Raw genomic sequence first — 26,387 nt, forward strand, 5'->3', positions numbered from 1 at the left:
TCAATGCAGCACCCAAGCTGGCAAACATTATATTGCCGTAGAATGTAGCCTAGATAACTGATGCAGCATTCTAAGCCAAGAAAACTGAAAACAAGGGGCACTTGCATTTGGGACTGATCATCATCTCTGCAGAAAAGTTTCTTTGGGTTGAAAGCTTCAGCCTGACAGTATAGTTACTCAAAGAATGTTCTGAACAGACTGACACTAAAAAGGTACATGTAACACCCTTTCTGGGACTGTCTATGTTTCTGCATTTCAACCTGAAATGCTTTATCAGTTGGCAGCTTCCTAAAGGTCAAGCTGGCAGCTTCCTAGAACATTCTGAATGCCCTGAATTCTTCCTAATCCCTCAACAATTCTTCTTCTTCCATTGCTTCTTGCGGCTCCCCGCATATTCCCCTGCCCCCCTTTTTCATGATCTCCCAGAGTTACAGAAACAAAACAGCATGTTTCTCGTGGACTCCCCAACATAATCTTACTGCTCATATGTGAGAAGGTACAGGATGGGATCTCTAATGGATGAAGCAAGCCACCTAACTCCAGACGCTCTGCTTTATTCAATTTGCATTTGGATTGTCATGACATTTAAAAAGTAACTGGAGCTTCAATTCTTTATCATCTATGACACACACTACTTTTATAAAGTAGACAATCTACAATGGTATGCTTTTCCACTGAAGTCCATGATGTCCACCATGCAGCAGCCAACTTTTTTTTTCCAGAAAAAGCCAAAGTCTATTAATGCTTTGAAAACAACCATACAAAAAGCTTCAAAAGGGATCTGTCGTCGATGCAAATCAAAAGAGAAACAGGTTGCCAGCTGAGAGAAAGCCATCTGTTTTCGGATCTCTTGGCTCACCGCCTACAGAGATTCTGAAACAGGAGCTAGCAACCAAGGTGGTGGTCTATATATCCAGCGAATACCCTTTGCGGAAAGGGCGTAGAAGTCCTTCCGGCCATGTTTGGCAGAAACGCTCCCACCTTTCAGCGGTCGCTCTCGAGCCTGGAGTACCATGCTCCCAAATGGCGCACAACGTGAAGAATATATCCTGCCAGATGGCTACTAAAGTAGCCATCGGAGAAATCGGCTGGCCTCCCATCACTCAACTGCATCGAGCCCCAGATGTTCCAGGTAGTGATGCTGGAAACTGTCTCCCACACACTCCTCCAGGAGAGGTGGTGGGCGTGAGCAAGAGGGTTGAACTGCATCATGAATCTCAATCCAGGAGACCTACTGTCCATATATCCTGTAAGCTGGAGAGACAAAGCCAATCGCGAAGGCGTGTCCTCCCTCCGTGAGACAGGCCACCATCCCCCAAGTGGAGTCCCTGCTCATCCTCTGTGTACTAGTTACAATCCTAAAGGACGATAACCATATCCGCTGAGCGACAAGGCAACCCGCAATGAGGACACAAAAGATGCCCATATTTGCTTGATCTAGTAACCAAGGAGCATTGCCTTCAATGCACATAAGCCCACATCACTTGAGGTGTGAGATAAGCTATTGGCACATGAGGTATATGACCATATACAGAAATGACGTTATCTACTTTGTAATCACATAATTAATGGATATACCTTTGTAAGACTAGAATAAGTCCAATCATACAAATTTAGAAATTTTGTTGTTCTAAAGATCAAAAATCTACAAAGAAAATAAAAGAGAAAATGAAAGAGAAGAAAAAAGAGGTAAACAAAAACTTTTAAGAAAAACAAAAGGAAGACATACTTAGCAAGCAAAGCAACACTTATGTCGTCATCAGTGCCCAAGCATAAGCAGCTATACTGGGTTTCTAAAGACCCGCAGAGTCTCTTGGGCAAACCTAGTGCTTACTAAAATACGTCAAATAAACAAAAGAGAATGAAAACAAGAAGAAACGAAGCAGGTGACTAAGCAAAAATAAACAAGCAAGACTAAATAACACGCCCAGCATATTCAGCTACACGAGATAGATTCCTTACATTCTAGACAAGCTTGACACCGTTGTCTCCTTCATGGTTGCCTACATTCGACATACGGGACGTTCCGTATAGTGCCGTACAATGGCTCACCCCCCCAAAAAAAAAGCCGTTGCAGCTTTGAAAAGTAGCCGTTTTTTGCCCCTGCAAACCTGCATATAAATCCCTCTCCTCCCTCTCACTCTCCACCAAGCTCTCTCCCCTCTCCATCTCCCTCTCCATTAAGCAGCCCATCTCCCTCTCCATCACCCTCTCCCTCCCCATCTCCCTCTCCATCACCCTCTCCCTCCCCATCTCCCTCTCCAACAAGCTCAATCTCCAACTCTCTCTCCCCTATCCATCTCCCTCTCCCTCTCCCTCTCCATCAAGCTCACCCTCCATCTCCATCTCCCTCTCCATCAAGCTCCCCTCTCCATCGAGTCACTACTTTATGTCAAGAGTCACAACTTGCTACTTTTTGTAATGATATATGATATATCTTCAGTTCTGTTGACATGAATCATGATATACCTTCGGTTCTTTTGCACCTATGTAGAAGTTTGTGTTTCAAGAATCAAGTCATGTATATCTTCTAAGCATTTAATGTTCTTTCAAGAATACTTGTACAAGTACCTACTCTAAAACTCTAAATTAATATGTCTCCTTTTTTTCGTAACGAACGTCAAGATTTTTTGGTTCGTTTAGAACCGCACTAATATCGAACGGTACGCATCGTACACGATCGGGCGTGTCAATCATGGTCTACTTCCTTACCACCGCATCATACGTCACGAGAAATAGCCACTAAGCTGGGTCTCACATCATTTATCACATTTGCTACATTGGTAATGTTGTTTTTCATTTATAAGTCAATCCGGCCCCCAATAAGATCATCATGTGACGTGTACCAGTGCAAGACACAGTTGGCTACACATTCAGCATCTCACAACATCTAGATGCAGCTTTTCCACCTATTTTTGGGGACATTCCAGCTGCAAGCCAGCTGGGTTGCCCGAGGTCGGCACAAAGAACTAACCAAGTCGGGTCATTTGATCGGACCAAGCAGGTCGGTTGACCGGACCAGCATGTCACTCAACCAGACTGCTCTGGTCGATCAAAACCGCCAGCCGCTCTGCCAGTTCCAGATCTATTTAAAGGGTCCTTAGTCCCTCATTCCAGGCGGACATTACAACAGTCATTCCAGGGAAATTCTGGCTTCCAACCTCAACATGCAGCCCTGCATTCAGCCAGCACTTTCCGGCTCAGTATCCGCATCAACAGTAGCCACATGATACACTTTCATATCCATTTTGCAGTCATGTACAATCAGTAGTTAGGGCATTTTCACCAGCATTTATATATAATAAATAAAGCAGCGTACATTAGTTAGGAAGATCCCTGGTGTCCTTCATGATTGAGTTCTCTATTTACTTCCGTCTATTATGTATGAAGTCCCCGCATGCTATGGTATCAGAGTAGCATGGTTCCTTTGGATCTGAAAAAGGCCTAAGGAAGTCTTCGAAGCACGGTAATAGGGATGCAATCGGCAAAGGAAGGAGCATAATCGGAATATTGTATTTTGTCCCTATCAACAAAGGAGGGAGGATGGTCGGGATATTTTCGAATTTCATATTTCGCCCCTACCCCAAACTGATGGAAGCAACATACTCTCCCTCCCTTCATGGCGCACCAGGTCCGCTCCCGTCCTCACACGTGTGCATTTACACCTTGCGGCAGAGGGGGGAATTTTTCGATGGCAGTCATTGTCACAGCAGTTGATGGGTCTAGCAATCTTCCATCATGAATCAATTGCAGCTCTCATGCGAACGTTCAGAGAGTAGGATCGTCTCCTTGAGCACAATCGGTTCCTTTCTGAGCAGCTCTAGGTCCAGATCAAGCACTGTCACAGTTCATCATCCACTCAAGTCTCTTCCACCTCAGAGGCACAATTAAATCTACAGACAGTCCTCCATCCGCTCAGGCATCTTCCATCTCATAGCACAATTCAGTGGACTACCCTGCCGCGGTTCATTCATTGGAGTTTCTTCAATCTCCCACCCAAAGGGGTCTTGTAGTTTCTCCACTTAGCTCTCCGGCATCTTTCATCTCTAGGGATATCTCAGCTCAATCAGCAGTCATAGATGTTGAGCCTCTTGGGTCTACCACCCATGGGAATCACCTAGTTTCCGCATTTCCTTCTCCTGAAGCTCCCTCCCAAGGGAATTATCCAATCTTTTGTAGTTACTTCATATGGTTCTTCCAGCATTTTCATCATATCCAGCTGGTTCCTATGCGTCTTCCACTCAGGGAGCTCATTCAGCTGCATCAATTTTATCAAGGGAACATACAATTTCAGTCATTCTTGATGGGTCTTCTATCCTTGGAGACATCTCATCAGTAATTGCAGTAGAAGAACATATACCTAGATGAATCCAGGAACATTCCCAAACTCATCCTCTAAAAACACAACATAGTGCAGTTTCAATCTCACGAGATTAAAAACCATAAACTCCATCACGCATAGCAGGGACTAGCTACTATGACATCCCCACTGACGTCATCAGCGCCCAACAGTGGGTGTAGACCATAGTATAAAAGTATGCTCTCACACATACAAATCCACACACCCACACATACTTGGGTCCACAACCCGAAGGGGTTATCCAATTCCCACAGTTAGTTCTCTTGGGGCTTCCTCAGAAGAGGAAACCCCACTTGCAAGATCCAGTCGTGATGGGTCTACCACCCATCAGGACTCTTCACATCAGTTACATGCAGTTCCTATAGGTCTTCCAACCATGGAGCTCAATTGGCCACATCAGTTTCAATTAGCAAGGCTAACATTTCACCTTCTCATCAAAAGTTTTCAAGACTAGTGGTCTTAGTTTCCAGTCCAACTGGCCTTGAAACATAGCGAAAGGGGGTGTCTCAGAAGTCCGCCAACCAGTTTCAGGCCTAAGAACCTCACAAAAGAACTAGCACATGTAGCTATCAGCAGCACAGAGGTTGACAATTCCTCGATAGTCAATGAGGATAATCATGCAATTCCCTCCACAGTTCCCTTTCCTCAGCTCAGGAGGGACATAACAATCGGCTTGGCTGCATTAGAGAGTTTGACGATCCCTCAGCATTGTCATATCCTTCAGTGAGGATAGTCATGCAGTTTCCTCCATGGTTCCCTTTCCTGACTTCTTTAGGGAGGCGGCAATTGTAGTATCATTCAGTAGAGAGGTTGATGACACATTACCATTAGTGTGTCCTTCACTCCGTGTAGTTAGTGATACAATTTCCTCTTCATCAGAACGTGAGCCAGCAGTAACAGCGACCAATGTCCACACCGTCAATTCCCTTGGGGTTGGCAACATCTTGATCGATACATCGGAGGTGTGCTCATCAGTCTTGATCTTCTCGCCATTCCTACGAGGCATCCCCAATTATATATAGTTCTTCATTTTTTTGAGGAGCATCTATTCCATCCCTCTTAGTTATTTCAAGCTGCATCTAGTTCAACTACTTCATTCGAGGTGTTCTCAACAATTTCAAACATCTCACAGTCCCTTAGGGAGGCATCCAGAGGGGTTCTCAGCGCCTACTCCGGTCCTTTAGGCAACATCCATTACAGTCTATTCATTGGAAGTGTGCTCTATAGTGCCAATCACCTCTTAGCTCTTGTGGGAGGCATCCGTAGTTCCATCTCTCTCTCAATGTCTTCATCAAAGGGGTGCTCACCAGCTCCTCTGGTCCTCTCAGTTATTTCAAGCTGCATCTAGTTCAACTACTTCATTCGAGGTGTTCTCAACAATTTCAAACATCTCACAGTCCCTTAGGGAGGCATCCAGAGGGGTTCTCAGCAACTACTCCGGTCCTTTAGGCAACATCCATTACAGTCTATTCATTGGAAGTGTGCTCTACAGTGCCAATCGCCTCTTAGCTCCTGTGGGAGGCATCCGTAGTTCCATCTCTCTCTCAATGTCTTCATCAGAGAGGTGCTCAGCAGCTCCTCCGGTCCTTTAGGCAACATCCACTACAGTCTATCCATTGGAACTGTGCTCTACAGTGCCAATCACCTCTTAGCTCCTTTTTTTTTTTTGAAAAAAAGAAGGGCTAATTATATTACTTCGAGACAAGGAATACAAGAGACTCAACAGCAATGCTGGAGCACAGGGATAACTCCCACCTAAAACTACAAGCCACACAGGGCTAAGCAAAAACTGTTGCAAAATGCTGTCAAAACAAAAAGCCCTAGTCTGGGTCTTCTGAAAACCAGTAAACCGCGAAACCAAAAAAGCTACGGATCCCTGATGAAGTGAATCCTGGAAGTACTAGAAAGTCTTCGAGACAGTGAACCATCAACTGATATGACTCCTCTGAGTCAACATCCAAACAATCGAGGCCGACCAATAATCCCTGATGAAGTGAATCCTGGAGATACTCGTAATCGTAATCCAAGCATGTATGGATCCCTCCTCCGCTGAGCTCCCGTCCATCGTGCCCGCCCGAGGGTGCCAATAGGAAGAGACCTGCCAGCATGAGCAACCACCACCTGACGGGGGGCGAGTCCGCACTCCAGTAGCCCGCTCCACGCACCTGCAGGCCTCAACCCACATGGGGAGCCTCCAGGTACGACAAGAAGAAGTAGAGCCAAAGGAGAAGGGATCCCTGAGGAAGGAGTCGAGGGCCGCCGCCCTGTGGGAAAAGAATCTTCGAGAAAAACTCTGAGTCTTGAGAAGCTTGGAGACCCAAGCAACGAGGCCACCAGCCGACGCGACCCCTCTGGGTTGTTGTCCAAGGGCCAGGTATTTCCAGCTCCAGTGCACCACTCGCGGCCAGGAGATGCTGATGGGACGAGGGCAGCACAACCACCACCACGGGGAGGGACGAACTGGACTGCTGGGGGATGGCCATGGCCGATGTCGCCAGGGCAAAGCTGCGAGGAGAACTCCAACTCCGGAAGAGCATGAGAGTGCAGGGCAAACCTCCTCCCGCCAAAGAAATGCCATCGGGAAGGGAGAGACGCTTCCTGAAAGATGAACCTACTGCTGTTGTGAAGGTGCAAATGTGGAGGACCGCCAGGGCAAGGGAGACACCTGAAGCCGAAGATACTCCCCTCCGAAGAAGTGCAAGGCCCCATGCCACAAGTGGCTCGACACCTCCAAAAGCCCGAACACCCCCAACCCAGACGCGTTCTACTCCACGGAGAGGGAGAAGGGTGCAAAAGACCAGCCTGGAAGACCACACTGCCACAGGAAGGAAGCCACCAACAAGCAGGCCAAGGCTGGGGATGCGCCATCCTGGAGAGGCTCACGGCTGGACCGGAGCAGGGGGGCAGCCAGTCAGCAGGGGGGAGCACTCAGCCAGCGGAGGGGGCTCGCAGCAAGGCAAGCAGGGCGGCAACCAAGGTGCGAGGGGAGGGCGCGGGGAGAGAAGGGTGGGAGTGGCAGGGCGGAGCCTAGGCAGCGCGCGGGGCGAGGGCAGCAGTGGGCGGGGTGAAGGTCGCATCTCCCGAACAGTATACCTCTTAGCTCCTATGGGAGGCATCCGTAGTTCCATCTCTCTCTCTCAATTTCTCAGGGAGACATCCATAGTTCCAACATTCTAAGAAGGTGGCAGAGCTTTTACCCTCAGTAGTTATCACTCCAACATGGGATGATTGGACACAAGCAATTTGGCTTCTAATCTTTGCTGCAATACTGGTTCTCAAGAGTTTTTATTGAGCCGCCGTATTATCATAGCAAAGCATTCGCTCCTCAACTTTTTGGAGCAATGCCAGCTCAGTACCAGTGCTGAACTATTATTCCCCATTTCTTTGGGAGAACAATCAAGTTTCGAGCCACAATTAGTGGTCACAATTTAGCTTGGCAATTTCATTCAATCCCTCAGCGTCTACCACCATCCAAAATTCAAGCAGGAGAGAATGCCACATGCATCCCTTCACTAGGGTGTATTATGACACACGTTCAGACCCAGGATATTTTGTTGTATGCCATCACCCCATTGTGAGCCCTATTCTAGGGACAAGTCAAGCATGAGCTACGTGGGTCCATTCCCAACGCCCAAAGTCATAGGCGACGGCGGAGCACTTCGAGTTGCCATGGCGAAGAATTGCAAAATATCCACCTAGCCACAGTTCACTAGACGAAAATGTCATGTACACTAGTGCCAGGCACAGGCAGTAGTGACACCTAGCTACACAATCAGCATCTCGCAGCATCCAGATGTAGCTTTTCCAGCTCTTTTTGGGGCGATTCCAGCAGAGTATTTGCAGGCCAACTGGGCCACCCAAAGTCGGCACAAACGGCTGACCAGGTCAGGTCATTTGACCCGATCAAGCAAGTCGTTCAACCAAACTGGTCTGGTCAGTCAAAGCTGCCAACCAATGGGCCAGTTCCAGCCCTATTTAAAGAGTCCTCAGTCCCTCATTCCAGGCAGACATTACAACAATCATTCCAAGGCAGTTCTGGAATCCACCCCCGCATTCAGCCAACGGTTTCCGGCTCAGTATCCGCATCAGCAGTAGACGCATGATACAATTTCATATCCATTTTGCAGTCATGTACAGTCAGTAGTTAGGGCATTTTTACCAAGCATTTATATATCATAAATAAGGCAGTATACAATAGTTAGGAAGACATCTGGTGTCCTTCATGCTTGACTTCTCTATTTACTTCCGTTTGTGTACGCACATTCAGTTAGCTTCCGCACAGTAAGTCCCCGCATGCTACACATCATCATCCTCTCTCTCAAACCCACCACCTCTTACATATAACGAAAAGATAGGATGGTACCACTTGGGAAGGCCGACCTTCCAAATATGTAACCAAGAAGGTGTGGAAAAAGAAAAACATGCCTAAAATTGTCCGCATGGCCTCACATAAGGGAAAGATAATCAAAATCTTGTCACCCCGCCATGGAAGTTTTTGGAATTCCATCCACCAAGGGAGCAACAAAGCCTTCGAAACCTACCTTTTAAAAGTCCTCAAACACAAACGGACTCAGCAGGAACAAGAAAAATTGTCACACCAGATGCACCTAGACACATAGGTTTCTCACCAGAGACCATAAAAGAAGAGTGTGGTGTTTTCTGTTCTCAAGCTTAAGTTGTACGATCCTTCCCATAATACTTTCATTTTCATAAATATATATTCCTCAGAACGATATATATTGCGGGAAATACCAAGTTTGTTACCAAACAAAGCATCCTAGACACAAACAAAACACATATACCTAGATGAATCTAGGAACATTCCCAAACTCATCCTCTAAAAACACAACATAATCCAGTTTCAATCTCACGAGAGTCACTCATAAGATTGAAAACCATAAACTCCATCACGCATAGCAGGGACTAGCTACTATGACATCCCCACTGACGTCATCAGCGCCCAACAATGGGTGTAGACCATAGTATAAAAGTATGCTCTCACACATACAAATCCACACACCCACACATACTTAAGCATCCATTTATACAAAGTCTTCATACTGAGTTTCTGTCGGCACTCCGGAGGTGAAGGGCAAACTCAGCCATGATGAAGGCTAGCACTAAAGGAGAAGGCTAATCAAAAAGTAGTCCAAATCTCTTTATTCAAGCTACAACTGCTTGTGAAGTCTAAACAATTTCATTTTAGTCTCTCCCAAACGAGCATCTAAATATAAATCTAGCTGGTAGGGCAACGCACCATTTAAGATAGAAAGAATTATCGTAATACTAGCAGGCCGCAACTTGGACGAAAACTTCACAAGGTGAAATTTGCATGTCTGTTAATACGGCAGAAGCATATACCTAGATGAATCCAGGAACATTCCCAAACTCATCCTCTAAAAACACAAAATAGTGCAGTTTCAATCTCACGAGAGTCACTCATAAGATTGATAACCATAAACTCCATCACGCATAGCAGGGACTAGCTACTATGACATTCCCACTAACGTCATCAGCGCCCAACAGTGGGTGTAGACCATAGTATAAAAGTATGCTCTCACACATACAAATCCACACACCCACACATACTTGAGCATCCATTTATACAAAGTCTTCGTACTGAGTTTCTCTCGGCACTCCGGAGGTAAAGGGCAAACTCAGCCATGATAAAGGCTAGCACTAAAGGAGAAGGCTAATCAAAAAGTAGTCCAAATCTCTTCATTCAAACTACAACTGCTTGTGAAGTCTAAACAATTTCATTTTAGTCTCTCCCAAACGAGCATCTAAATATAAATCTAGCTGGTAGGGCAACGCACCATTTAAGATAGAAAGAATTATCGCAATACCAACAGGCCGCAACTTGGACAAAGACTTTACAAGGTAAAATTTGCATGTCTGCTAATACCGCAAAAGCATATACCTAGATGAATCCAGAAACATTCCCAAACTCATCCTCTAAAAACACAACATAGTGCAATTTCAATCTCACGAGAGTCACTCGTAAGATTGAAAACCATGAACTCCATCACACCTAGCAAGGACTAGCTACTATGACATCCCCACTGATGTCATCAGCGCCCAAGAGTGGATGTAGACCATAGTATAAAAGTATGCTCTCACACATACAAATCCACACACCCACACATACTTGAGCATCCATTTATACAAAGTCTTCATACTGAGTTTCTATTGGCACTCCGAAGGTGAAGGGCAAACTCAGCCATGATGAAGGCTAGCACTAAAGGAGAAGGCTAATCAAAAAGTAGTCCAAATCTCTTCATTCAAGCTACAACTACTTGTGAAGTCTAAACGATTTCATTTTAGTCTCTCCCAAACCAGCATCTAAATATAAATCTAGCTGGTAGGGCAACGCACCATTTAAGGTAGAAAGAATTATCGCAATACCAGCAGACCGCAACTTGGACAAAAACTTCACAAGGTGAAATTTGCATGTCCGCTAATACGGCAGAAGCATATACCTAGATGAATCCAGGAACATTCCCAAACTCATCTTCTAAAAACACAACAAAGTGCAGTTTCAATCTCACGAGAGTCACTCATAAGATTGAAAACCATAAACTCCATCACGCATAGCAAGGACTAGCTACTATGACATTGTAGGATCGCTTAGGAGAGAGAGAGAGTGCACGTAGCAAAAGAGTCGATGATAAACGCCTTAGCCGTCACGTCAAAGTTGAATAATAAAAAACAAAGGAGTACAAGGTACAAGTACCTAGACCTAGGTCTAAGTGTCCTAGGTGTCACATAGAACTAAGTGTCCTATGTGGCCTAAAAGACACTAACACTATAAGTGTCTTTATTTATGCCTACAAGGCTCATACCATGGCCTACAGGAGTAAGCGTCCTATGTGGCCTAAAAGACACTAACACTATAAGTGTCTTTATTTATGCCTACAAGGCTCATACCATGGCCTATAGGGCATCTCTAGAACCACCAGAGGATGGCCTACAAACCCCCCTCCATGGGATGGGCTGAAGTACTCTGGAAACGTCTCACAATACATGATATTTTTTTGTCATGGTGGCACATGTTCATCCAAAAGGATATAGCCACCTATGAATGTACAAGGGATGTCAAATCATGTAACAAAGGGAACCAAGTGTAAAGCCTGTCGAAAGACCTTGAACTTGGGACGAGGAAGTGCCTTTGTAAACATATCTGCTATGTTGTCCTCTGTGGGAAGATAGGACAACTCTATGTCTCCTACTGACAACCGCTCCCGAACATAATGATAGTGAACTTCAATATGCTTGGTACGCGCATGAAACACTGAGATACGCGCAATGGCCAAAGCACTCTGGCTGTCAGTGTAGACAATAGTGGAGGATGTCTGGCAAATACCAAGATCTGTAAGTAACTGCCGAAGCCAAACAAACTCTACTGTAGCGGTGAAAGTTGCCCTGTACTCAGCCTCACAGCTAGATGTGGCAACTGTTGGTTGCTTCTTGCTGAGCCAAGAGATACATGAATTGCCAAGCAAAAAACAATTGCCAGTATGTGACACTCTGGTGTCGGAACATCCTGCCCAATCACTATCCGTGTAAGGATGCATGGTAAGTGAACCCTAATCACCATAGAAGAGGGCTAAATCCTGAGTGCCTCTGAGATATCTGAAGACTCTCTTCACTGCCTACCAATGCTGTGAACTGGGCATGTGCATGAATCTACTGAGCTGAGATACTGCATACTGCAAGTCAAATCTGGTGTGACATAAATAAATAAGGCATCCAACAGCCTGCTGATAAAGAGTGATATCACATGGTGGGCTCCCATCATGAGCTGAGAATTTGAAGCCAAGATCCACCAGAGTAGAGATTGGCTTGCAATCCTCAAACTGAAAACGATCAAGGAGCTGTCCAATATACTTGGACTGAGACATCATGATACCCCCCTCAACATGAGCAAATTGAATGCCCAAATAATAATGAAGCTGTCCCATGTCTGACATGTCAAAAATCTGCTACAAATCAGCCTTGAAAGCTGCAATTTGCTGAGTATCTGGGCCCGTGATGAGCATATCATCCACATATAAAATCAGCACTAAAAAATCAGATCCACTCCCGCGGACATAAAGAGTGGGTTCTGAGGGACTATTCTGAAAACCAAGGGATAGTAAGTGTGCATGAATTTTGGCATACCATGCCCTGGGTGCCTGCTTCAAACCATCAAGGGCTTTTCTAAGCCAGCATACCTTATTTTCAGAATTAACAACCTCAAAGCCAGGAGGTTGTGACATAGACTTCTTCCTGCAGATCCCCATGAAGAAAAGCAGTCTTAATGTCAAGTTGGTGCACTTGCCAATGATGATGGGCTGCAATGGCAATGACACATCTAATGGTAGTAATCCTCGATGTGGTAGCAAATATCTCCTCAAAGTCAATGCCTTGTTGTTATGCATACCCTTTTGCAACAAAACGGGCTTTGTATCGATCTATGCTGCCATCAGATTTCCTTTTTAATTGTAGACCCACCTGGTTCCAATGGCATGCTTGCCTGGAGGGAGATCTTCTAATTCCCATGTGTCATTTTTAGCAATGGAATGTAACTCAGCTCTCATTGCATCCATCCACTCTTTGCTGTCAAAAGCATCTTTATGGCACAAAGGCTCTTCATTGCAAGCTGTAGCAAGGAGTGCAAACTCAAGAAAGTGACCATGCTGTCTATTCCCTGATCTTGTCCGGGCAGCAAAAGGCTGATCTTGTTTGTTGTCCCTCAGTGTATCAAGAAGCCATCTGGGAACTTGCCTTTGCTGTCTATTGACAGCTATGACTGCATCATGAATAGTGGGATCATTTTGTGCCGGAAGAGAAACCTGCAAATCAGCATGAGGTAGTGGCAGATTATTGACTGAGCATCATTAGCAGTAAAGAATGCATCAGCTTTGGAGGGATCAAATGAGCAATGGACAGCCCATGCCCAATCATCCTGAAGAGCATGTGCACGTGAAGCATCTTCTGGCTCATGGGATTCAATAGCATGTGAGGCATTAACTGTCAATCCTGCTTTCTTTTTCTCCGAAGCAATGCGCTTCCTGCATTCTGAAATGTCATGTCCAGGCTTGCAACAATAGTTGCATCTTTTCTTCTTTGACTTATCTTCTGTATTTTTAGATTCATGGGAGGAATTGCAGCTGCTATGCGCAGATTTTGGCTTGCCCATAGGCTTGGAAGCCTTGCCTCTTCCTGTCTGCTGTGAAGCAAATGCATGATCAGAAATAATGGCTTGTCTATTAGCTCTACTTTGCTCTTCCTGCAAAAGCAAAGTAACTAGCTGATCAAAAGAATAGTGGTCTGGATTACCCATGGCCACTAATCGAAGGGTTGTAGCAAACCCTTCATATCTATCTGATAGTCCATTCAATGTGATCCTGACAAGCTGTGAATTTGGCACCACCTCATCAATGTTGGCAAGCTGTTCCATGAGGTCCTTGACCTTTGTTAGGTATGCATCCATAGAGTCACCTTCATTCATACTGACTTCCTGTAATTGCCTTCTCAAATATGCAACACGAGCTTCATTGCGAATCTAATAGAGAGAAGCCAATTTATCCCAAGCATCCTTTGCTGTCCTGCAAGGCCGAATGTGTGGAATAATGATTCTCTTGCATGATAAGGCAATGCATGAATGTGCATTTGCATCTCTTGCATCCCATCTTGAAGACTGTATTGATGAACGCGTCATCAATGTTCTCAATGACTTGAATGGAACACACGGCCCATGAAGCAGATCCAGCGCATATTCCACAAATGCTTTGCCACTAGAATATGTTTCATGAGATAAGACCACATCGGATAGTTGGTGCCATCCAACTTATCATCTTCACAAAGAACTCCAAATAAATCTTGATTGTTCCCAGCCATAGCAAATGTGATACCCTAAAAAGGACCTAAAAACCCAAAAGCCTCAAGGCTATTCCAAAGCCCCAATGTTCTTGCAAGAAATTGCAACTCCATCATGCATAGCAGGGACTAGCTACTATGACATCCCCACTGACGTCATCAGCGCCCAACAGTCGGTGTAGACCATAGTATAAAAGTATGCTCTCACACATACAAATCCACACACCCACACATACTTGAGCATCCATTTATACAAAGTCTTCGTACTGAGTTTTTGTCAGCACTCCGAAGGTGAAGGGCAAACTCAGCCATGATGAAGGCTAGCACTAAAGGAGAAGGCTAATAAAAAAGTAGTCCAAATCTCTTCATTCAAGCTACAACTGCTTGTGAAGTCTAAATGATTTCACTTTAGTCTCTCCCAAACGAGCATCTAAATATAAATCTATCTGGTAGGGCAACACACCATTTAAGATAGAAAGAATTATAGCAATACCAGCAGGCCGCAACTCGGATGAAAACTTCACAAGGTGAAATTTGCATGTCCGCTAATACGGCAGCAGCATATACCTAGATGAATCCAGGAACATTCCCAAACTCATCCTCTAAAAACACAACACAAAACACATTCTTCTCGACTTGTCTACATTCCAAACCCTAAAACAGCATCAGACCAAAAGCCAATCAGAAGATGCATCCAATGTTACAATAGGCCCTTCACTAGTGTTTACCTTGTTAGAGTTAGGAACTAATTCTTGCAGTGCCTTCATTCTTTCGGCTATCCTCTCACGGCGGAGCTACAGACAGAAACAAACCCTCAAGGATAAGACTGTGATTGCAACAAGGACCATAACAAAACACATCAGAAAATGTATGAAGCTAAAAAGGATGTCACTTACTCGCTCAGCGATACTATGAGGATCAGTTGCCTGACCACGACGAGCACGGACACGAGGTTTTGCTGCCCCACCAACAACTCCTACAGCACCTTGAGATTGTGCCAAACCTGTATGGTTCTCATACGGCGGCATTGGAATACCTTGACCTGCCTGCATCTGCCTGCAGAATGCTTGAATTTTAAGTGTATTGCGATCAATCTAGTGTAAAGTGGGAAAAGAATTGAGATGTTTATCATCCACACCTGTTTTTGTAATCAACTGTCTATAATCTAACTGTCTCTACTCCTCTTCCAGAAGAGTTTATCAGATGATTATATCTTTACCTGCACACTGTAAACCCCAAAGGCAGAGGCAAAAATAGTCAAACAAGGTAAGATGATCGAAGGTAAAACAAAAACTCAGCCTATGTTTTAGTCCATGTCTCAAACAAGCTTCATAAAAAAGGCCTTCCTTTTCCATAATGATTACAACCATCAGATTCTAGTTTTATCCACAACACAAAAGACTTTCCATTGGGCTTGTCAGAAACAAGAGTTCATGATTCCAATTTATTACATCATGTTGACAGGCTACCAGAAAGGGTAGTTGACAATCACCATCATTTATGCAAGCAAAGTGACTTTCAAATTAAGACAGAAAGTTGAGAGTTTCCCCCAAGATGATGTTTCACAGACCAGCTGTTACTCTACATTCCCCTGTACAGCCTTATGTCTTCTCTTAGTGACTACAAGCTTTTGAGCCTAGTAACAACGCTCTTGAATAAGTCTTTGGAACGAATGGAGTCTTCATGGATGCACATATATCTGTGTGCTCTAGTACCCATGGTCCACTTGCTCTCCGGCGTCTCTCCTTGGCAAACAAGTTGCTATGATACTTTCAAAATATGCATGCCTTGCATAAGCTTTTACTCCCTAGATCAGAAGCAACGGTTCAACATTATATATTTCCAGAAGAGTCCATGAACATGCCCAAACTCATCTCCAAAAACAAAACAAACAGTGCAGCGTTAACCTCATGAAAGTCACCCACAAGGTTGAAAATCATAATGGCATCCCCTTTGACCTCATCAGCTCCCAACAATAGGTGTAGATCCTAGTATAAACATTCGCTCTCACATATAGGCACATATCCACACACCCAACACACAACATGGGTATCCATGTATACAGACGTGAGTTTCTGTCAGCACACCACATGTGAAGGGCATCTTCAGAGAATGGGAACACTGATGATGGGGAAGACAAGAAGAAGAAGTGCTTCTATTGTGATAAACCTGGACATCTAGTGCAAGGTTGCAGCCAAAAGAAGGCCAAGCAAAAGGAGAACAAGTTAGTAGTCCAATATACCTAGATGAATCCAGGAACATTCCCAAACTCATCCTCTAAAAACACAACATAGTGCAGTTTCAATCTCATGATAGTCACTCACAAGGTTGAAAACCATAAACTCCATCATGCATAGCAGGGACTAGCTACTATGACATCCCCACTGACGTCATCAACGCCCAACAGTGGGTGTAGACCATAGTATAAAAATATGCTCTCACACATACAAATCCACACACCCACACACACTTGAGCATCCATTTATACAAAGTCTTCGTACTGAGTTTCTGTCGGCACTCCGGAGGAGAACAAGTTAGTAGTCCAAGAAAGAGAGTCAGAACCAGACATCAAATCTCGTGAAAAAGCTATACGTAATAGTAGCTCCAAGCATCCCTGAGGTGAAGTTTACGAACGATGGAGTCACTATGTTCATGCATACATTGAAAGATGGCTAGAGTCTAAGGAAGGAATGCTGAATAGCTGGAGTCACTCAATCACAAAGGTGAGGTCATGCTATCAACAACAGCTGAGATGAGGATGAGGCTTAGTGACATCAAGAGAACTGGGACACTGCCCATCATAAGCATTCGCACATTGCCAGTTGCATTTTTGTGGAAAATGTCACGCTCTGTGACGTATTCATTTCTCTATACCTTAGACTTATGGATGGTTTGATGAATGGACACTTGTGGAAGGGTATGCCCTTTCGACGGGACACTTCCTATAAGGCACAACCCTTCACAAGAGACATTCTATTGAAGAGACAGTTCTATTGTAATGTACCCTCTCATCAAGGGTCACACCCTTCACAAGGGGTACACACCTCTTCATGCACATACACTTTGGAGTACACACCTTTTCATGTGTGACTCTTCACTCTCTATATAAGAGAGGCCCAATTGTATGGATGACACTACAGATACTACAGACACTCAAGCAATACAATTATTCCTTGTTCTCTACTATTTCAGTCTCCTTTCTGTTCCTTAGCACATTTCTAAATATAGCAAATCTAGGATTTCTTACAGTGGTATCAGAGCAAATTTCACTCCTGCCTATAGGAAATGCCCCCCACCTTCTAGCGCCGATCTGATTCATCTTCCGCTAGAAGGATATCCGTGCACATTGTGCATGGAAGAGATGGAGAGAATGAGCGTAAAAATTTTTAGCGCCAACCCTGCCTAAAGTCATCAATGGCCTCTCCATCTCCCACACATCACGAGTTGATGTGAATCAAAGTCATTACCGTCATCCCCAACATAAAGGTGTGGCCACTGACAAGACGAACAACTCCAGCACAAAAGGACTTTGTACCATCTGTACAGGCGACCATAGATGGTTCGATTGTCCCAAGCGACCAAAGCAAAATTCCAATATGGAACCTAGCACTTCCCAAACAAAAGATGCTACCCCAGCACAAGACAAGAAAGGCAAAGCTGTTCGAATGGCTAATACCATCCACATGAGCCTTGTCAACAACCCCGAACCTTCCCTCGCCACTCAAGTACTTTGTCTTCAAGGATTGATTCATGGAACAACGGTCACTATCCTCATCGACAGTGGCTGCTCTCATAACTTCCTAGCTAGTTCTATGGTTCACAAACTTCGGTTGACCACTAGTCCTAGTCCCATGGACTATCAGATTGAACTCGCAAATGGAACTACCTTCTTGTGCAACACGAGGATCAAAAACTTGTCTTTTCGCATCCAACATTATACGAACAAGTTGAATTTCGACATCATGCCTCTTTCTCGGTACGATGTCATACTTGGACAACAGTGGCTCTACGACTATGATCCATCAATCAGTTTTCACAGCCATACTATCCAGTTTGTCCACCAGGGAAAACTTATTGAGCTAACTGGTTCTAGGGACTCTCCTTCAACCCCACTTGCCTCTGCCCTACAAGTAAAGAAGTGGGTTCGTAAACGTCAATAAAGACTTCACTTCTGTTGGTTACGACAGTAGAGGAGACACCAACAAAGGATCCTCCTGAAAACCTCAACCAACCTTTTTTCCAGCCCTACCTGGATATTTTTCCACATGAATTGCCAAAGCAATTACCACCTCGACGACCAGTGGATCACCCAATCAAACTTATTCCCGGCAGTAATCCACCGTCGAAACCTCCTTATCGGGTTTCTTACACTCAAAATGAAGAAATCCAAAGACAGGTGACCGAACTACTCGACAAAGGTCACATTCGACCTAGTCGCAGCCCTTTCGGATCTCCTGTACTACTTGTGGAAAAAAAGAATAAGTCAATGCGCCTCTGCATCGACTGACGAGCCCTCAACAAGCTCACTCTCAAAAACAAGTATCCATTGCCTCGCATCGATGACCTCTTCGATCAACTTCTACACGCAACACAATTCTCAAAGATTGATCTTCGTTCAGGTTATCATCAATGTCGCATACGAGAAGGCGATGAGTACAAGACAGCTTTTCGAACAAAGTATGGACACTATGAATGTTTGGTCATGCCTTTTGGGTTAAACAATGCCCCGGCCACATTCATGACACTAATGAATGACATCTTCATGCCTTTTCTCGATAAGTTCGTCATCGTTTACCTCGATGACATCCTCATTTTCAGCAAATCCCTACACGAGCACAAACAACATCTTTACCAAGTTTTTGAAGTTCTGCGCGCAAATTCTCTCTACATCAACATTGAGAAGAGTGAGTTCTTCAAGACCCAACTCGAATATTTGGGACATGTTATTGCAGCTCAAGGCATCTCTGTGGATCCCAAGAAGGTCGAGGTAATCCAAAACTGGCCTACTCCTAAGAATGTTCATGATGTCCGCTCTTTTCTCGGATTGGCAAACTTCTACCATACAAAGGTCTATCAGTTTTCCGAAATCGCAGCTCCTATGTCCGAATTATTGAAAAGCACAGCAATTTTTCAATGGCTTCCCGAAACAGAGTATAGTTTCCAACAACTCAAGCAAGCACTCACTACCACACCAGTTATGGCTATTGCTGACCCAAACCTACCATTTGAGGTCATGACCGACGCTTCTGACATCGCTACAGGAGCAGTCTTGATGCAAGAAGGCAGAGTTATTGCTTTTGACAGCCATAAACATTCCGATATCCAAACCCGATACCCGATTTATGATAAGGAGTTTCTTGCCGTTGTACATGCTTATCGCTCTTGGAAACATTATCTCATGGGAGCCGACTCGGTGGTCAAGACAGACCATCACTCTCTAAAGTATATCTTTACTCAGCCAGTCATGAACGCTCGACAAGCACACTGGGTTGAGTTTCTGGCCAACTTTCACATGACCATTGAGTATATTCCAGGACTACGCAATGTAGTTGCAGATGCTCTCAGCAGGTTAACTCGAGCATCAGCTACGGTAATCTCTACATTATCTGTGGATGTTCCAAATTCATTCAAAGGGAAGTATTTCAATGATAAAAACTTCGGCACAACAGTACAAGTTCTTTCAAAAGATCAACCTTCGACTTCCGAACAGAAGATTTTCTCATCCTATTCTTATACGGACGACCTTCTGTACTATCAAGATCGCCTCTGTGTACCACATGACAAGGATGTTCGACGTCGTTTGTTAAAAGAGCATCATGTAGTTCCTTATGCTGCCCATCCAGGCATCAACAAGACTTATAGGTTACTCAGTGCAACATACTACTGGCCTCAGATGAAAAGCGACGCCATCAAAATGGTTACATCTTGCTTATCTTGTCAACAAATGAAAGCAAGCCAACGACTTCCAGCTGGACTTCTTCAGCCTCTTCCAGTTCCAACTGGAAGGTGGGAAAGTATTTCCATGGATTTCATTACAACACTACCACGATCCTCCAGAGGTAACACTCAGATTATGGTAATTGTTGATCGATTGTCCAAAATGGCACACTTTGTTGCTTGCAAAAGCAGTGCACAGGCTCCGGACATAGCCAAACTCTTCATACAACACATCTTCCGACACCATGGATTGCCCAAGAATATTATGACAGAGATCCTAAGTTTACCAGTCACTTTTGGATTTCATTGTTCGAATCTTTGGGTACAACTCTACTGTTCAGTTCAGCCTACCACCCTTAATCAGATGGCCAGACTGAAAGAGTCAACCAAGTTCTGGAAGAAATGCTTCGACATTATATCCAGTCACGCCTAGCAGCTTGGAAAGAGTATCTACCACTCCTTGAGTTTGCTTATAATAACTCTTTCCATAGTGCCATCAGCATGACTCCATTCCAAGCAGCTTATGGACACACTCCGATTGTACCAACAAATTTTGTACTTCAACATCGAGTGGCCCTAGCTGATCAACTGGTTCAAGAAATGCAAGACATTCTACTCCAAGTCAGGGATCATATGCGAAAAGCGCAAGAGCGGTGTCAACGGTCTGCCAACAAACATAGACGTCACCTGGAATTTGACACTGGTGACATGGTGCTATTATTTGTAGCCCCACATCGCTATAAGACGGTTAAGTCTGTGTTTCCTAAGTTGCGACCAAGATACTATGGCCCTTTCCAGATCGTCAAGAAAAATTCACCTTTAAGTTACAAATTGGAATTACCACCATCATGGGGTACAATCCATCCGACGTTTCATATTTCTTGGCTAAAGACGTACATTCCACGCGATGAAGCAGTTCCTCCTGCAGGTGATTATGTCCCAGAAATCGAAGACAATTATGTTCTCCTTATTCCTGAGTGTATTTTGGACCATCGACAGCAAGAGACTCAACATCGACTTATCACAGAATTCCTTGTTCTTTGGCGAGATCTGGACAACTCCGACGCTACTTGGCAATCTGATGAAGATTTACAGCAGTACCCTGACATTTTACAGCAGTATTTTCAAAATTTACCAGGGTCTTATTTTGAGTGGGAGGGGATGTCACGATCTGTGACGTATTCCTTTCTCTATACCTTAGACTTATGGATGGTTTGATGAATGGACACTTGTGGAAGGGTATGCCCTTTCGACGGGACACTTCCTATAAGGCACAACCCTTCACAAGAGACATTCTATTGAAGAGACAGTTCTATTGTAATGTACCCTCTTATCAAGGGTCACACCCTTCACAAGGGGTACACACCTCTTCATGCACATACACTTTGGAGTACACACCTTTTCATGTGTGACTCTTCACTCTCTATATAAGAGAGGCCCAATTGTATGGATGACACTACAGATGCTACAGACACTCAAGCAATACAATTATTCCTTGTTCTCTGCTATTTCAGTCTCCTTTCTGTTCCTTAGCACATTTCTAAATATAGTAAATCTAGGATTTCTTACAGAAAATATACAAAGGTGATTGGAGGGCATTCTAGACAAGTGTCTAACTTGCTAGAATGGCAGGCAACAACAAGAGGCGAACATCACACATTGTGCAATATTCAATTGTATGCATTGGGTTCTTTAGTTCTCATAGAGTTCTCTCAGCTAGGAGAGTGGAGGGTGAAGACCTATCAGGTAATCAAAGGACGAAGCTTAGGCATCAAAGGAGGATCCTATCGCTATTCACTATGAGGAGGAGGAAGGAGAACTTGTGCATGATTATCTCACAAAAGTGAAGTTAATTAGGGAGCAACTAGCATCAGTTGGTTAGAAGTTGGATACAAGCTAGTAGCTACAAGTACTTAACATGCTTCCCACAAGCTTCAGAGGATTGGTCACTCCCATGACAACAATACGTTGAGCCAAGGCACTCACATCGAGGAGTGGGGGCTACTGCTTTTGCAGGAAGAAACCAAGGAGAAAAAGTATCACAGAGAGGGAGCTGATGGTGGTGAAAAAGCCTTATCTTGCCATGCACAAAGAGAAGGCAACTAATTGGGGTAAGCCCAAGACGAAAGATTTTCCAAAAGGACAAGAAAAGAAAACGTGCTCTATTGCGATAAGCTAGGACATCTACCATAAGATTAGAGACAGAAGAATGGCTAATCAAAAGGAGGAGGAGGAAATATACTTAGATGAGTCCAGGAACATGCCCGAACTCATCCTCTAAAAACACAACATAGTGCAATTTCAATCTCATGATAGTCACTCATAAGGTTGAAAACCATAAACTCCACCATCCATAGCAGAGACTAGCTACTATGACATCCACACTGATGTCAACAGCGTCCAACAGTGGGTGTAGAGCATAGTATAAACATATGCTCTCTCACATACAAATCCACACACCCACACATACTTGAGCATCCATTTATACAAACTCTTCGTAGTGAGTTTCTGTCGGCACTCCGGAGGTGAAGGGCAGACTCAGCCATGGCGAAGGCTAGCACTAGAGGAGGAGGAAAATCCAAGAAAGAAGATTTGAAACCAGAAACAACAAATCTGGTGAAGATGAGCTGTGGTGTTGAATGATCAGCTATCAAAGACACTACTCAATGGAGGAAGATTTGAGGAAGCCTTTGTCAAGTATTTCATGTCGGAGACTGGAGGGCCATACGTAAAGGAGAGTATGCAGGTTACCTTGGTCAGGTTGATCTTTGAGAGGAACTCATCAAGAGCTATGATCCAAAGATGACACATTGAAGATTCAAAGTTTCTAGTGGGATAACTGATAGAGGAGATCTATGTGGAGCAGCCACACAACCAAAAGTATTTGACAAACGTAGCTGCTGGAGGTAAGTGATAGTTGAGTTCAAATCCACCCTTAGTGCTTACTGTCTGACAAGATCCAAATAGCTCCAGTTCACGAGGAGTGCTTGATTCTCATGTATCACTTGAAGAATGGTGTGATCATATGTGGAATGCATGTGATGGTCACTACATAGATGTACCGTTTGATGGGACCTGGGCATTCAAGACTCTGGCAAGGACGTGACTTGAGCTATCTTGAGAATAAGCGCTTTGCTGGTGGTCAAACTAGTCAGGCAGGCTCTGCAACTCTTGTGTCAAAGCAGAGATAGGATCAGTGCTCCATCTCACTCTTCTTCAACTTATTGAGCCTCCTGGTCCCATTCCCTAGCTATACAGTCCTGCTCATCTTGTGCTTGTCTTCCTGCACAATCCCATTCTTCTCTGGCCTCTGGTCCCCTTCACCTCAGCAGCCATCCAAGCTGACTCTTCACCTCAGCAGCCATCCAAGCTGACTGTGCAGTGTACCGCTGCTGACATAGCACCTGTCCATACCAGGACCTGCACCAGCCTTGCACATTCCTCTCTCCAGGACCTCTGCCAGACTTGATGCTGGAAAGGGTGGCCCTTGAGACTGCCCTAAATCTAGTACAAGAGGGAACCCTGTATGCTGCCCACATGGCAGCCTAATTCTACCCTTCTGTGCCATCTTATAGTGTAAGGTCATCCTCCCCCATGTGCATATGGGGGCTCACAAGTTGGGAGGCAACTCTGATATTATAAGAATATGGAGAGGCTATGGAGGCTGCAAACGATGTTGAGGAAGTGCTTGTTGCTGCTGAGGCTGCTGGCCGCGGTTGCTGCACTTTCTGATACTGAAAGAATCAGAATTTGTCCTCCTCCTATAACCCTGAAGGCTCCTATAGCTTGCATTTGACAGACTTGTCGGTAACTGCCATTCACAGATTAGTCTGTAACTGCCATGTCACGGACTGAACCAGTCTGTCCACAGCACCTTGGAATTACTCTCACGTGATCTCGATTGGCTCTTCAATTGCATGGACCTCGTCTTTATTTTGTTCACCGCTCGCTCTTTCATTCTCTTATAGTCTTCCATTGATATTTAAATAAAGTCTTTTTCTGGATCAATTTTCAAAGAGTGATTCATTCTTCCTTTTCTTGCTTCATCTCTTAATGAGTCATTTGTGACGGCGGAGCTGAAGCTGCTCTAAAGCTGTGCAGAGTGTTTCGGTGCACCTCCAAACCCAGCTTAAATTTGCACATTTTGACATTTTCTTGCTGCTTGAACCAGGCTTCGAACTCTTTGGGGGCGAAGAGAATGCACTATACACTCACATAGACAAATGAACAAAAATAGCATCCAAATCACATGACACGTCCATGTCAGGACCACGTCACTTCAAGAAGTACAGATGGGAAGTATTCTGAAGACATACGGACGCTTTCCTGTGTGAAGATAAAGCATTGATAATCAGTTTGTCTGGCTGCCCTATCACAATATCAATCCAAGCACTTGTAACAGACAATCGTTCGGGCATATATGTTGAATAGGTCAAAACAAGCTCTAGAGAGGGCACTCGCATCAACGACAGAAAGGGTCTTAAGTGGGGAAGAATGGCTACTGCAGATGAAGCTAGAGAGAGCGAACTTTCAGGATCCTATTTTATCCTTCATCTCGTCACAAAAGTGTATCGACACTTTGCATCTTCTCCTTCAAGTAAGGAGTGGGGAGAGAAGGCATTGACAAGCGCCCAAGTAGATTCTCGCAGCTGAAAACGTCTCAAATACTCACCGCTAGAATTCGAAGCACAAGGAACAGTTCTTCACCCGGGGCAGCTGAAAATTCGAAGATTCCTCCTGACAGTGCCCACAAAAATTCGCAGCGACCTCGAGTCGATTTAGTTATGTGTCACAAACTATTGCGTCGCTCTCTGCGCATTCAGCTCAATTCGCAGGCACCCAACATTGGGCGGAAGGCAAGGGAAGGCAGGGGGTAAAAAGACTAGAGCAGGGGATTGTAAGATGGGGAGGGGAGTGCAGGAGAGGAATGGGAAGGCGACGGAACATGCTGAGGGGGGGGAAGGAGCAAAACGAGGGCGGGAAAGAGTGAAGGGGTGATAGCAGAGGTGGAAGCAAGGCAGAGGTTGGCTATGGCGGGGAAGAAGATGACACACAGAAGACGAAGAAGAAGATGATGATGAAAAGAAAGAAGAAAAGGACACCGAGGGTTTTGTGTAGTGTAAGAAATGTTGTGCTTTAAGTCTGCAAAAGTCAAGCTTACATTCTCTTCTCTTTTGTTGACCCTTTCAATGTTCGAGTCTCTCCACTCACATTGGGTCATCCATCATCTTCGAGCTGCTCACGCCCACATGGTGCCGCGGTGAGGTCATTCATCCCAATGTGAGTGCATTCACTGAGTGGAGAAACGGCGCTTCGAAAAGCAGGGATTGGCTATGGCTATGGCTAGGGGAAGAAGATGATGATGAAGGAAGCACATGAAGAAGAAGAAAAGGAAGAAAGGACTACCAGGGTTTTGTGCAGTGTAAGAAACGTTGTTTGAAGTTTGCAAAAGTTGACCCACCATTCCCTTCAACCATTTTCAATATCCATGCCCCTCATGCCTTTGATAGGGCCATCCATCTCACATTGCTATTTAGATGTTGAATTACACACATTTTTTTAATCTTCTAGACAAGTGCAAACTTCCAAATCATGTCAAGGTGAGGCCATCCAATCTAATGTTGTTGCCTACAAAGTTGTGAGGTGCATTTACTCACTAGAGAAAAGGGGCAAAACAAGGCCCCTCCTCTCAAGAAGGGGCTCAAGTGGTTCTCCCTCCATTAATGAGTTCCCCCTTGAATTGCTTTTGGAAATGGTGGGCTTGCATGATAAAGCCCATAGAAGTCATAGTAAAAGCAAGAAGAGCTCACACTGCCCATAGTGTGAATTTTGTGTCATCCCCACTAGAATAATCTCACATTGTAGAGTTGGGTGGTGGACTTATTGGCAGGCAGCCTCATGATCCCAACTGACACGATGCATGAAGTGGAGAGTGGGGGCATAGCAACCTAGGGGAGGGAGAATAGCCTCTACGCATCTCTTTTCCTTTCGTACATGAAAACTTCTAAGTTGGAGAGATTTTGATATGTATTGAAGGTTGCTTATGAAGGTGTCAAAAGATCAAGGGATTTTAGTAGGCCACATCCTTAAGTGTCGGAGATCACAATGAAAGGATGGAACACTATAGCACTCATGGTTGCTATTTTTATGGGTCTCTATTTTCCACAACAGGATACCTCGAGAGCACAACTACAATATGTGTAGATGCTATGAGTAATACAATGCCTCG

The 26,387-nt window shown here is 44.6% G+C and overlaps 1 protein-coding gene across 3 annotated transcripts in view; it reads right to left on the reverse strand.

Moving 5' to 3' along the window:
• Positions 1-25,498, reverse strand: part of LOC147885902 (transcription factor LRL3-like) — a 42,699-nt gene extending 17,201 nt beyond the window's left edge. Inside the window, exons 1-6 of one of the 3 annotated variants that reach the window (XM_087396521.1) lie at positions 24,831-25,307; positions 15,792-16,028; positions 15,416-15,447; positions 15,360-15,377; positions 15,118-15,277; positions 14,950-15,015 (exon numbers count right to left, since the gene is read on the reverse strand). In XM_087396521.1, the coding sequence (XP_087252647.1) occupies positions 14,950-15,015; positions 15,118-15,273 (222 nt within the window). In that variant the 5' untranslated portion in view covers positions 15,274-15,277; positions 15,360-15,377; positions 15,416-15,447; positions 15,792-16,028; positions 24,831-25,307. The other 2 variants (XM_087396520.1, XM_087396519.1) reach the window with 2 other exon arrangements.
• Positions 25,499-26,387: the final 889 nt, after the last annotated feature.

This window comes from Dipteris shenzhenensis, chromosome 25 (assembly GCF_047967505.1).
Source record: "Dipteris shenzhenensis isolate YYH24624 ecotype China chromosome 25, Dip_SZ_1.0, whole genome shotgun sequence".
NCBI classification, from domain to species: Eukaryota; Viridiplantae; Streptophyta; class Polypodiopsida; order Gleicheniales; family Dipteridaceae; genus Dipteris; species Dipteris shenzhenensis.